Source organism: Thermobia domestica, chromosome 7 (assembly GCF_964235325.1).
Source record: "Thermobia domestica chromosome 7, izTheDome1.hap1.1, whole genome shotgun sequence".
In the NCBI taxonomy this organism is placed as follows: Eukaryota; Metazoa; Arthropoda; class Insecta; order Zygentoma; family Lepismatidae; genus Thermobia; species Thermobia domestica.
Window position 1 is genome coordinate 82,053,937 of NC_137460.1, and position 14,130 is coordinate 82,068,066.

At 35.7% G+C, this 14,130-nt stretch overlaps 1 protein-coding gene across 6 annotated transcripts in view; it reads left to right on the forward strand.

The window, feature by feature from the left end:
• LOC145690237 (FIGNL1-interacting regulator of recombination and mitosis-like) overlaps window positions 1–14,130 on the forward strand; it is an 83,311-nt gene that overhangs the window by 38,159 nt on the left and 31,022 nt on the right. For all 6 annotated transcript variants that reach the window (XM_081764930.1, XM_081764927.1, XM_081764932.1 and 3 more), the window contains exons 6-8: window positions 4,026–4,180; window positions 5,427–5,620; window positions 11,176–11,321. In XM_081764930.1, coding sequence (XP_081621056.1) covers window positions 4,026–4,180; window positions 5,427–5,620; window positions 11,176–11,321 — 495 coding nt within the window. The remainder of the gene's footprint in view (window positions 1–4,025; window positions 4,181–5,426; window positions 5,621–11,175; window positions 11,322–14,130) is intronic.

Consider the following 14,130-nt stretch of genomic DNA (forward strand, 5'->3'; position numbering starts at 1 on the left):
ATCACCATTTATTGTTTGTTAATCCAGAGGTGTATAGTATTCAAAATTGTACTCATTGTATTCAGTATTCAGTTGAATTCGGATGTCTTCTCTAATAATTTGTACTGTTTTTTGCACGATTCGAAAAAGTTCCTTCAGTTTATTATTATTATTATTATTATTATTATTATTATTATTATTATTATTATTATTATTATTATTATTATTATTATTATTATTATTATTATTTATTTGTGTATCGCTACCATGATTCATGCAACAACTTATTTGCATAGCCTCTAAATGTGAATATTACTTCTTTACCATATGAAGTCCGACCTTCTGTTATGACCAATCCCTCATCACTGTGATGATTTTTCTTCAACTGCTTGTCAGAGTAACCAGACATCCATCATTATATCAATATATTCAATGAATGTATTAAAGGCTTGGAGTCTAATTTCATTCACAGGTCTTCGAACTTTGCTTATTTTCTCGCCAATCAAGAAGCTATTGTAATAGTTATGATTATATTTGGCATCTGCTGCTGTAAGATCAATGACATTTTCGATTCTTTCGATTACTTTTGTCCTTCACTGTCCCTCGGTTTTTCGCCCGCAATAAAACAGTTTTCAAAAACTCAAATGTTTGGGAATTAAAATTTTCTGTGGCTGAAAACACTGCTACTAGACAGACGCAAACTATCTTAAACATTGGTACCCCACTAATATATCTTAGAAGTATCGTGATGATATCTAATAAACTAAGCATTTCATTAAAAAAAAATTCTAACTAAAAAGAAATAACAATTATCTTTCAATTTAGAGAGAACAAGGTCTACTGTAAACTTCAGTTGTACTTCCCCTAATTATCCAAGTGAAACTTTCTATGGTGCGGAAGATGAAGCTTTTGGAAGAACTGGTACGTTAGTTCCAATGTAGGCAACAAGAGGAAAGTTGAATAGGGAAAAAGGGATATATTCCGAATTTTTCCCCTAAAATAGGTAATTAAAATTTCCTATGGCTAGAAACACTGCTACCAGACAAACGCGAACTATCTTAAAATAAATTTTGGTACACACTAATATATCCTACAAGTATCATGTCGATATCTAAGAAGCTTGTAATTTAAAAAAAAAAAAATGGTAAAGAGAAAAGTAAAAAAAAAAAAAAAAGATTTAGAACCTAAAATCGAATTTCTCGTACGCCCCCTAGTTACACAATTGTAACGATCTGTACTTGCTTTTATTCAGTAAGGACTGATATTCGACTGGTGTAAGGTGACTTGCGTTCGTACGTATAGGTACGGATTTATAAACATAAATTTCGAAAATTTGGAATTTTTTGAACGAAAAATAGGAAAATTGTAATTTCCCTAGTTTGCAACACTGATTGTGAATTGGCCCAATTGATCTAAAAAATTAAATATCTATATGAGGTATATAAATGACAAGACATAGGTAGATATCCCGAAAACAAAGGAAGTTAATACTGAAAAACTGAATTCGAAAGTCGATAAATCTCGATTTTTTTTTACTCTGGGCTCAAATTTGAGAGGGAAATTCGACACTCAGATAAAAATACCATCAGAATAAACTATGGTCCAACCATATTTGGCATAGAAAAAATCATATTGGTATCTTAATTAGTGTTCACACAGAAAAGGATTAAGTAAGTGTTACTACCGTTAGTTACACTTTGGCCACCCTGTTTCGAAAGGGTTAATCGAAAAATTCAATAAATCTTATCCTCCCTTGACGTGAGATCTTTATTTGTAGTTAGAACGTAGACTTTAAACGTAGGAAAATGAAAATGAAAGTGGAAAAACGTTTAGAAGATGAAAATCCATGTATATTTGTTCAAGATATAGCAAAAAATGTGAAAGAGTAACGACTTCTTGTGCTGCCTTTAGACGCAATTTTGAGAGTGAAACCGGCGTGGGATCGATGGGGACTTTTAGTATGTTTTGAGGTTTAGTTTGAAATACCAATACTGAGAAATTCAGTTTTCATTTAATTTGCCCGATATCGAAGCATATGTTTCCTAGGTTAATTCAGAAAGATTTTCTTTGTTTTACCTGAATCCTTGTAGTTCTGACTTTGATCGTTAGGACATAGGTTTTACAAAATGGCTTCACTCAGTTATCATTGTTCAGACGCATTTCAGGATTTAAGTCAGGAAGGAGATTTGCCGTCCGAAAATTTAATTCGCAGTTGGTATGTGCAACTGCAGGAGACAATATCAATATAGAGGAAAGAGCATTTTGTGCAAACGCAAGTTTTTCAAAGGAGTATATGAAATTAACTGTAAGAGCAAGGAAACAAATAGAATGACTGTGTCTCGAACTGAACGAGGATATTAATGACTCCAAAGCAGAGTCCCACATGATTTTCATGGGGAATTTGGGCATTTTTTGGTTAGAAAAACTGAGATGATTAGGAATTAATTTCGTAGTCTGTTCATTCTCCAAACGTAACACCGCGCGATTTCTTCCTTTCCTGTCTCTTTTTCTTTTCTTCCCTTCTGGAAGTATTTCGATTTCTTTCTTTTTCTTAATAATGCGTTAAAACTTAGAGGGTTTTTATATAGAGTAAAAACACAATTCCGTTCGTATCTCACGTGTACTACTTGTCACAAGTATGGCAAACAACCGACAAGCATTTATGATTATGATAATCTTGTGCATCACTAAAGTAAAAACAACCAGGTATAGCAGAATTGTAATAAACAGCAATCGTGAATAAAGAAGAAAGCTTAACGCGACTAAGAGAAAATTTCAATGCGAAATCAACTGAGTATGCGACTTAGCTTAAGTTTGGAACACTTGTCTCTAATGTTTCTCTTCCTGTCCATCAGATGGAATATATTTGACGCTGAATTATTGAAACAAGATTTCTTCCCTTTTCGTAAGTATTCTATTACATTAATATCTGTGATGTGTCTGATGATTTAATAACCGTGTCAGATGAAGCCAAGTGTTTAGTTGGCGAAACTGTCACAAGATATTAGTTTTATAACAAGGGCGGCGCGGTGGCTCAGTGGTAGAGCATTCACCTCCTGTGCTTGGGGTCCCTGGTTCGATCCCAGCTCGCGCCGCGTGGACTTTGTGGTGGACAAACACCGTGCTCGTGGGTTTTCCCGTTTCCTCCCACTTTCTTCATTCCAGCATTTCATTTATCTCTCATCATCACCGTCTCCTTTAGCCTAACCGGCATAACTGTGGGACGTAAAACTTAAAGATTTCATTTCATTTTTTTAAAATTTTATAACAAAATTTGTTTGCTTTGCTCAGCGATTAGTTTATTATTTAATCATAATATAGACTAGGGCACAAAATGTCCGGTCGCCATTAGCGACTAGAAATTTAGAGCTGGCGACCAGTGGTTAGTAGGAATGGTTTCTGCCTAAAATCACAGGGCTGTGCAATGTCTGTTTCGCACGAAAGTTATTATCACTGAGTGAGAGAAAACACGGAATTTAAAGTCTTCATAATGGACATGGAAAGTGAAGTCATCACAACGTTGTAATTCGCCCCTCCTTTCTCTCCCTCAATCGAAATGGTTTGCCTCATAATTTGTACATGAGAGACTGGCGACCATCATTTTTGGATGGGCGAGTGCGTCTGACTGAAATTTTGCGTCCTGCTTATAGACAAAGCTGGCAATTTGTCCACTTTTCTGGATGGATCAAAATCCTTTAACGATAGCTTATTTATGTTGAGGCTCAAGATAAATCGAAAACTTTGAACTTTGTAATGAGTTTATTGTAACTTGTTTCTAATTCATCAAACCACATACAAGCCAGAACTACTATCAGATAAAAATTGAAAATAGTAGCTTAAGGAAAGCTAGGCACCAGTTGGTCCAGTCATCAAGGTGACCTGAAGCCTAGGATTTTTCGAACATTTTATTTTTGTGCAAGAATGAACATGTAGTATATTAAATTTTTGGTATTATATAAAAATTTAAATAATAGAAGTATCTTATTTTGATTTATTTATATTTGTACTATATTCAGCAGTTCTAATTTTAGTTATTTATTCTGTAGTGAAACATTATATGGAGATTTTTTTCAAAATATGAATGATATATTGTCTTCAATGTTCCGGAAAACCCAAGAAGTTCAGCTTCATTTCATAACTGTGATAGATAATATCCATTTCAATTGCATGTACGAAGATGAGCTGGAAGGACTGATTGAAGGTATGTGTCATTTTTCCTCTTGTACTTTTCGTATGAACAGCCTTATGGGCTCTATACGTTGTAAACGTCTGAATAGTATATTGTTGTAAGAAAATCATAGTAAATTGTTAGGAATGCGAAACTTACACTGTTGGCACACTACGAAACTCGAGTTGTGTGATTGAGATACTTCCTGGCTCTGTATTCCATATTTGCATTAATCTATCTTTAATCTAACAGACTAATACTTTAATCTGCTGTGTTTTGTTACGGTTTTCTTTTATTTTTTTTTTTTTAATTTCATCTAATAAAACTTGGAGAATTAAGGTGTTCATTATATGTACGAGGACAGAACAATAAGTAATATACAACATTTTATGTAGAAGAAAGTGTAATAGGCAACACATCAAGAAGTAAATCTAGACAAAGTAAGGACTCGTATTAAAGTTATTTTTCAATATACCTGTCCAAGTGTCTGAACACATTTCTTCCATCGTAGCACAAGTTTCACAATATCCAGTTCATAGAAGCCTGTCTTTTGGGAGTATAGCCATCCATGCATAACAGGTTTGACATCTCCATCAAAATTGAAACTTGTCGGCGAAGAATTTCTTCACTGGGGTGAAAAGATGATGGTCTGAAGGTTCCAGATCAAGCTTCGTTAAGCTTTCGACAAGTTAAAACAGCAGGGAGGTATGCAAAAACTTTTAAGAAAGTAGAAAAGTATTGATCATACGTTTTTTTTCCCTCAGAAATAAACCGTCTTCGTCCTTCAAAATCCCGCAGTTAGGAAGCCTTTGGAGTTCATTTGTCAGCGGTATCCGGAAATAGTGTTGCTAGTAGCTTCTTATTATTGAACAAAAAAACGTAGATTCTCACAATTCATCGTTTATGTCCCAGTAGTTTTATTTGGTATCTTTTTGTTTCTTATTGTATGGATGGTCGTCCAGGGCCCCAGTTTGGTTAAGAAATATCACAGTCAGTTACGTAAATGTGTTCTGTTCAAATGTTACAAGCTTTGTAAATGTTTCCGTCCCTAGCAACATTTCTAAGAATTGCCAAGAAATGATGATTAATAATGATCATTTGATGACAATACAATATTTTATCAATGTATATATTGGCCTTAATTTCCATTTAAAATGTTTCTTCTCACCCCATGGGTTGTGTGTACTTAGAAACTAAGGATTGTGTGCCACTTAGGACTCTATTCGCAACTTTATTCTCGTCTTCAGCTGTTTTAATTTTTCTTCTTTCTTTTTTCTAGTTTGTAACATTTTGGGGGACATCGGACCGATTTTGTCTGGTTTGGATGTAAAATCAATGGCCGCTCAATGGAAAGTATACGCAAAAATTACACAACAATATGCAGAACATTTGAAATATCGCTTAGATGTTTCTCAGCCAATTAAATTCCTAGCTATGGAAATTTCGCAAAATCTCGAAGCAGTATTTCAGATGGTATGTATAAATTATAGAGGAATATATACCAATTTACTTGGTATGTTAACTATATAATAGTATCTTAGAAGCAGTGGGGTAACGTTAGAACCTGCAATGCAGGCGAGCCTGTTGTGGCTTGGGGCACGCACTCCGCTTTTGTGAATAAGAAAGATCAGCTTATGTATTATTGTGGTTTTGTAGGATAGTCGTAAGTGTTCGTTGTGGGTAAAACAGAGGAATTGTCAAATTATCAAATACAATAATTCCCTATGTTAGTTTTGTGCTGAGGTCGATGCAGTTTTGTTGACGGTACTCACCATCTCGAAAGCTATCCAGTAACGCTGATAGCATATTGGCTTTTTCTCGGCATATTGCTTTCTTTTCTACCAGGCGGTGGTGGCTTTAGCAGGTAGGCACGTGCCTACCCAAAACTTTTGAAAAATATATAAATGCTAGAAGATACAATAAAGAGTAAATACATTTTTCAGTATCTATATTAATGGTAGATATTTATTTAACAAATAGCATCAACCACTACTGTAAAAGTAATTTCCTACTGTCATTAATCAATCAAATGTGTGTATGTATCCATAAGCGACGGAGCGGATCTACCCAGAATTAAAATCCTAAAGCTGCCCCTGCTCCCAGGCCATATATATCAAGCGTGAAACCAGAAAATTTTAACACGAAAAAGAAGCAAATGTATCAATTGTGTAGAAGTAAAATGTAAATGCAGATGCACAAGACTACAGTACACTTATTCTTAAAATATTAATAATTTACCTGTTAAATAATTTAGCAACTCCCATAGATAATCTAACATAATAATGGTAAACCGAGCATCAACTTATATTTTTCTGTGCTGCTGTATGCTACAACTAATTGTCTCGTTTAAATTTTTTATTATTGTTTTAGGAGTCCTGAAATTTATTTATTGCAAGTGGGCTCGCTTAGTTATCGTTACACCACTGCTTAGAAGTGTTTTATATGCTAATGAAGATGTCAATATTGAACAATAATCGTATATTTTTTTAAGGGGAGGTTTATATTGTACAGTAGATTTCCGAATATCTGGCCTAATGTGGCGGAAGGGCAGGCCGGATAACAAACAATTTACGTATACAGTACTGAACGTACTGTACAGTTACAATCAGAAACAGTGGCAAGCGTACTGTATTTTGTTACACACTGACGAAACAATGAACAAGAAGCAGAACGCTGCTCTTTTCTTGTCACAACTTGTATTTTACACACGACACGTAGGAAGATCGTAGCTCGGGAGTCTGCTGTATTGTTTATTGCATTCACAATTCACTTTCAACGGAAAACTTTACTCTGGAATTGATATAAATAATAGTGGACGTTATACACTTATGAGCGAGCATTAACATTGTTTCACCACAAAAACCCAGGTAAACGATAGTTATTTGATAGAATTGTTGTACAGATGGCACCAGGGCCGGCCTTAAGCCGATTGGACCGATTGCTCCCAATCGGGCCCCGCGCTAGTGCTGTCTACTCTAGTGTCCAGTCTAATCTTTTCTTTAGTGCCGTTTTAATAGCATATTAGGTCCCAGGGCAAACATTTGTATTGTGGCCCCTATGACTAAATTTTGCTCCTAATATATATGTAATTAATACATACAATTCTGCTCGCGGGGCCCTCAATGCTTCCGAAGCCCCCGATTAAGTAGTTATATTAGCGTTAAGATGGCTCTGCTACTCTCGGCTCTCAAATACACACAAGAACATATTGCAATACAGGTACATCCATGGACTCCACAAGGAAGAGTCTCCCTAGCAAATAAATGAATAGTTAGTATTAATTTTCTGGGCATAAGTAAAAATTTTCTGAATTTAACCCTTTCGGCCCTGGCGGTAACATATGTGTACATCATATTTTAAGATTAATATAATTGCTCTGGAGGATTCAAAATGGTTAGGGTTTCGTGTCCGTATTCTTTGAATCTTTCTTAATCACTTTCTGCTTTTTCCCTGGTGCTTCCATCTGTCATCAGGAAGCTACGCTCATTTCTTATAGAGTACTTGCAGGGGCTATCACGAGAGACGAAGCTCGGCTACTTGGGCAGTTTTATTCTTGGAGAAACAAACTATTTGCAATAAATCCTCCTTCTGCTTTAGTGATGTGTTTTGAGTTTTTAAACTATGTAGATCATAATGATGTTTCGATTAATGCAATTTTTGTATTTTACATACGTATTTTCAATTTTATGGACGAAACCTTTTACGTTTGTAATTCCTAAATATGATACCCGCAAACAAAATGACGGTTCTATTTCATTTGTTTGGTCAAAAGAAATAATAACACAAAAGAAAAATAAAATCGGTGAGTAAACAAAAAATCAGGGCTGAAAGGGTTAATGTTGCAGTACTTTCTTTTTTATTTTACGTTTATAACTTCTGTTGTAAAAATAGATATTTTGTTCAGGGAGTATTCTGCACACCCTCAACACCCTTAATACTTCCCAAATTTCCTTACACACTCCCCTGGGCGTAAAAACATTGTTCTCTTTGAGTTTGTGTAAAAATGTATATCATTATTCTGGGCGCACACGCTCTTTTACTTTGCACACCCCACTAAGTAAAAGTTCCTGGAGTTCTTACTGATTATGTCATGTGATACTACCGTGAATACTGAGATGATATCAAATAAATTAGCCTCAATACGACTCCTTTGCTTATCCTTTCTTTTATTATAGCTATATTAAAAATACAAAGCCAGAGGACAAACTTTGTTCTCTCCTGCGAAAAATCCCTGTTTTTTTAAAAAAGAAATCGAGTCAGGAAAGCGTGTGGTAGCCATGTACTAAGTAGGTGGCTGCTTGTGAAGGTTTTTCTTCTGACTCAAATTATCCAGTAGAAAATATGTCATCCATCTTCCATCAGTTCTTTTTAAGGTTTGTGATTGTCTAATCACCATTTCATTTTGGCTGCAGTCGATAACGATTTCAAGCTGGTTATACCTTTTTAAGTAGGTATATACGATATTCTCACTAGCGTACATTAGGTTTTCCTGGCGAATTCTTTTCAAAGAGATACAGCTATTAAGTAATCTTTGAACCAACGAATTTATATCAATGTGCATTTCATTATATCTTACAAATACACAATCTACCAAAAAATCATAACATACCTAATATCGGGTAGTGTTTCCTTTAGCCTGCATCACAGCATGTATCCTCCGTGAAAGGCTTTCCACCAGTTGCTGATAAGTATCAGGTGGGTTGGCAGCCCACTCCTCCTGCAAGGCGGTTCCAAGTGCGGCAGATGAATTTGGACGAGTTGACTTGGACCTTAAACGCCGCTCCAGTTCATCCCACAGATGTTCCACGGGCTTCAAATCAAGCGATTGAGCAGGCCACTGGAGTCGTTGCACATTGTTCTCGTCATACCACGACATAACATTGGCAGCTTTATGGCAAGGAGCATTATTATCCTGATAGTAACATGGTTCCATTCCAAAGAATTTCCACAATGTGGGAATCACTGAATTGTCCAAAATGTCCAGATAATTTGCACTTATCATGTTTGCAGGCACAACAAGCGAGCCTAGGCCGAACCAACAAAATGCACCCCACACCATTACACCACCTGTTAGTACAATGCAGTCTGGTAAAAAGCGTTCCCCGGGTTGTCGCGCTACACACCCACACCTGACCATCTGACATAAAGCACGAGATTCATCACTCCATAACACATGTTTTCATTTGTGTATGGTCCAATTTCGATTAGCCTTATGCTGTGCCAACCTCCTGGTTTTGTTCGTTGGATTGATGTGTGGCTTGTGGGTAGCTGCTCTACCATGGAAACCAAGTGTATGCAGTTCTGTCTTGACAGTGTTCAACTAAACTGAAGTGCCAGATTCAGTGTGGAGCTCGTGCTGGATGGCAGATGCAGTTTGACGGCGATTGCTGGATACCACTCATTTCAGCACACTCTGGTCCCCGTCCGTCAATTTATTGGGTCGTCCGGGCCGTTTAGGGACACTGGTGACACCGTGATCTTTCTATTTCAAGATTATGAGTGCAGGGGCGTCATTTCAAACTTCGCTTTGGGGGGGGGGGGGGAGCAAGAGCACCATCAACATAAGACTTCACGTTTTGTACTAGTATATTAGTAGACAATCAAGTAAAGTATATGCATTCCTCAAACTCTTGGGGGGCGATTGCCCCCTCCTGTTCTCCCTAAATGACGTCCCTGTTTGGGTAGCGTAATTGGACACTAATGGCACGATTCAACAAACCCGCAATATGGCACCCAATGATGACTCCCCTATCGAACTCACTAAGTTCTTGTCTGTGCGCCATTCTCAGTCAAACTGACTCGTCGCCTGACGTATGATCACTGATAATGCCTTCTGCATCGAAACAAATGACTGGCGTCGTGCAGGTTGCTCTGGATTCTTTACGACGATGTCTTAGCAGACTGACCGGTGACTTTCGGTAGATAGTATCCCTTCATTCGTTTCACAAATAAAATGAAATTTTCAAACTTGAAACATTGCTACGGCTTATTCTGCTCAATCAGTATTTTGACCACTGCGGCCTCTTTATGGACGGAAGAACTTTAAATTTTGCTGACGCTCGTTTCTTGGTATTCCACACTTCTCTGCCAAGTTTGGTCAAGAAACTAGATTTCAACATTGATAGGTGGATACGCAAGGTGGATAAAAACGTAAAGGTGAATCCAAGATACTATCTTGCATTCTGACACTAATCCATTCTGATACCTATCTTCCGGAGAGACATCCCACAATTGAGGATCCCCTTTAGCACTTCGCTTGCAGCCCTCCTTCTGGTGGTTTTTGAGGGTGAATGTTTCGCAAGGGGAGCCTGTTCATATGGGATGGACGCGAACCAGGTGATGATCCATATGGAGAAGCCTTCGAGTCATACCGCCAAAACATCAGTACGTTTTTATCAGGAAATGGCAGAATTAGGAACTCATGTCATTACGTTTAAAACATTCCTGTAAAAAGCCCAGATGCCAGTCCACTAGATCATTGCGCATTTGGACTGTTGAAACGACATCTTCAACATCACCATCCACGCACCCTTGATGGTGTCTGGAAAGCTTGCAGGGAGGAGTGGAACAGAGCTCCCATGCCTGTCCTTTGCCGGAGCTTGCTGCATTGGAAACTGTGATGCCATGTGATAGTCCACAATGCAGGAAATTCAATGAAACATGATCGGTAGTGGCGGCGCGGTATCCCTTAAGGTGAGTACAATTCAAAAATGGTCGGGTATAATGCAAACAACCGTCTGTACCTCAGTATCAGTTTCATCTGAATAGGTGGCGTGATATCATATAGCATTAATTTTTAGCTTTATGCGGAAAAAAATTCCGGTTTTCTTGAAAACTACACATGAGGATTTGCACTTACCTATACTATTTTCTTTAACTCAATGAGGTCTATTGATTGATATATGCCTCATCTTTTGATATTTTTATTTTCCCTTATACGTTAATAATAGTTTAGAATTTATGTGCTTTTGTCTCATTAAGCGTGTAAATTAGGCAATTAATTGTTTTGGTTCTTCATTTATTTAAAGGCACTAGACGATTCGAAACAAATGTCACTCACTTTAAAAGTTGGCAGTTTGATTCTAAAAATCATAATTGTTCAGTGTGAAAAATATAAGGATTATTTGGGGGATTGCCATAAGGAACTTCTGCAACTGTTGCTTAATCTTTATAGGTGAGTATCGATCCTTAGTTAAAGTAATTAATCGTGGCGATTGTAAACTCTAGTAGTTTAGTCCAGTAATATATTTTGTAACAGGAAAAAGAAAAATCGAACAGCAAAATCGATTTAAGAATTTTGTGACTTGTACAGATTAAACAGAAGCAACTAAATAATTAAATATATTTAAATTCGGTTCATTGAGAATGAAAGAAAATAGAATTTAATTCTTCTTTAAAAGCTTCTAAAGTAAAAGGATTTTGTTGGTGTTGCGAATCTTTTCAGCACTGACAATATAAAGTATAAGACTTGGGTGTGTACTTTAAAATAGGATACAAATTGCTTGTACTATCACTGGAAATCGAACCTGGGCCTACCGCACAAAAGACAAACGTTAGCTAACGGTACCTACCTTTTAGCCAGGAGTGAACTAAAAAAACCTTCAGAGGAAGATGTAGAAAGGAAAGTAACTTTCCTCGTAAGAAGAAAAAAACAGCCAAAACCAGAAACTAAAGTTGATTTAGTAAGATATAATGATTCTTATGGTAAATTCCTTTCTCCTTACTGTAAACACTTAGTCGGTATGTCTTTCATTTCGTTCTCTATTGCAAAGGAACAAAAGCTATCTTCCTAGTGCAATTCTACCTACCAATTTCAACTTAGGAGCATGAATTGTTTACAGTTGAAATTAAACAGATAAAGCAATCTTAAGTAAGACATTCGATCCGACATTGAATTTTTAGTAGTGTTTCGCAAATACGTACAAACCATTACATTCATACAAGATATTTAAGTCTACGAGCATATCCGTATGCATTTTCGCCGATCCCAAGAGGTTCATCCAATATCAAGTACGCCCTATCTTCTTCTTCTTCTTCTTCTTCTTCTTATTATTATTATTATTATTATTATTATTATTATTATTATTATTATTATTATTATTATTATTATTATTTAAAATTACTTTTGCATTTAGTTTATGTAAAACCTCTTAATAGATTTGGAAATAAAAGTAAGTCAAACGCGAAGTAAGATATTCACAGTGATTCACCTAGCAATACGTTCTGTGTCCAGATTTTCAGGATGTATCAATAAACCCATGTTGTTGGACTTTATTTTGACAGAACAGCACTTAGAAAATTGCGTCAGTCGTGTGAGTAGACCGTATCTATTCTACGGTCGCAAATCCTGAGTAATCTAATGGAATGCGGAATTATTTAAGCTGTTACATCCTGTACTAGCATTAAATACTTTTCATTATTTGGAAACTTAAATAAAATTATATCCATTTCCCAAGTTTCAGTAATTCTGTGTACAAAACAGTCTTAAAAAGATATTTCGTAAGTGGTACAAATTTATGCTGCGATTAGTTTATTTATTTTGATATTTGGAAACTTTTGAATAATAAAAAATGTGAATTCGTGATCAACGACCACTTTTAAAGAAATATTTATACACTTAATGACATTAATACAACATATATGTACACTTTTGAAGATTTTACTGCCATTGAAATAATAATTAGTGTTTTTATGAAAGTATGACATTTAAACAACAATGTTGTGACATATTAACAATGTACTTATATTACATTATTGTCAATTATTCCAAGTATTTCTATAGTAATAGAATAGGAATTGCAATGGATAGCAAAATATATTTATTTGGTTCACTTTTTTAAGAAAAGGATGATAAACTGTTAAGCATCGATGAAGGTATGTTTGTTTTATCAAAATTAGACTATATATTGTTTAAATTATTTGTATTGTCAATGATTCCAAAACCTTGTTACTTACGTTAAAATTAAATAGAATGTTTAGTTTAACGTTATGATTATGTCACCAAGAATGTAAGAAAGGAATAGTACCAAATTAATAATAATGAATAATTAATGCAATAATAAAAAAAAGTAGGAAGAAATTACGGTATATCAACAAACGAACAGAAAAAGAATGAATAAATTTTTTTTAGGTGTATCACCAGGTGAACTATTTATCACCAGGTGAACATTTTCTTTCCCTTTGGAATTCTTGCATTTACATTAAATATACGGACATTTATTTTATTTATTTTCAAGTTTCTTTCTAAAAGAAAACCAATAAGTAGTTTAGTAAATACACAAAAATGTTTAATTTTTAGTATGCTTTTATACGTGTTTTGTGATAGGCTGTATATATAAATCAGGTGTACGTGGAATCATAACCAGTTCATATGGCTATGTAAACAAATGTGTCTTTGTATGGAAACAAAACGCCCATCGGAAAGCAGTGGCGTAGTGTTAGGGATTCTCCGTTCACAAGGAAAAAGATACATATTTTATTATACATATAAATTGTTTTCTTACAATTAACTTATGCCATTATTTCCACCGAAATTTCCGGATGCGAGGGCCTCGTCTCGCCTGGACAAGTGAACACACTATTCATACAGTTTGTTCAGATCCATGTTTTCTTTCTTGACCCTTGTACGCCAGGTTCTTTGGGCCTCCAAGAACTATTGCAAGCATCGGAATTTCTGGCAAAAGTTTTCTGCTAGGATTAGAATGCGCATGTACAAACACTTCCTACTCCACATCGTCCCTTACGACCCATAGTTGGTCTTCGATAGATGATTCCATATTTTAAATATTACCAAATCTATGTATTTTATCAAAACTTTAGTTTTCTGTACAGAACTTCAAGCTATATAGAAGTTTCGGTCCCGTACGAGGTTCGATTCCCGGTGGGAGCTTGTATGATTCAAATCTCACGTTAAGCTGTAGGTCGATGCCCCATACAGCCTTGGTACTGAACGTGACGCTAAATTCTAATCAACGAAACAATCA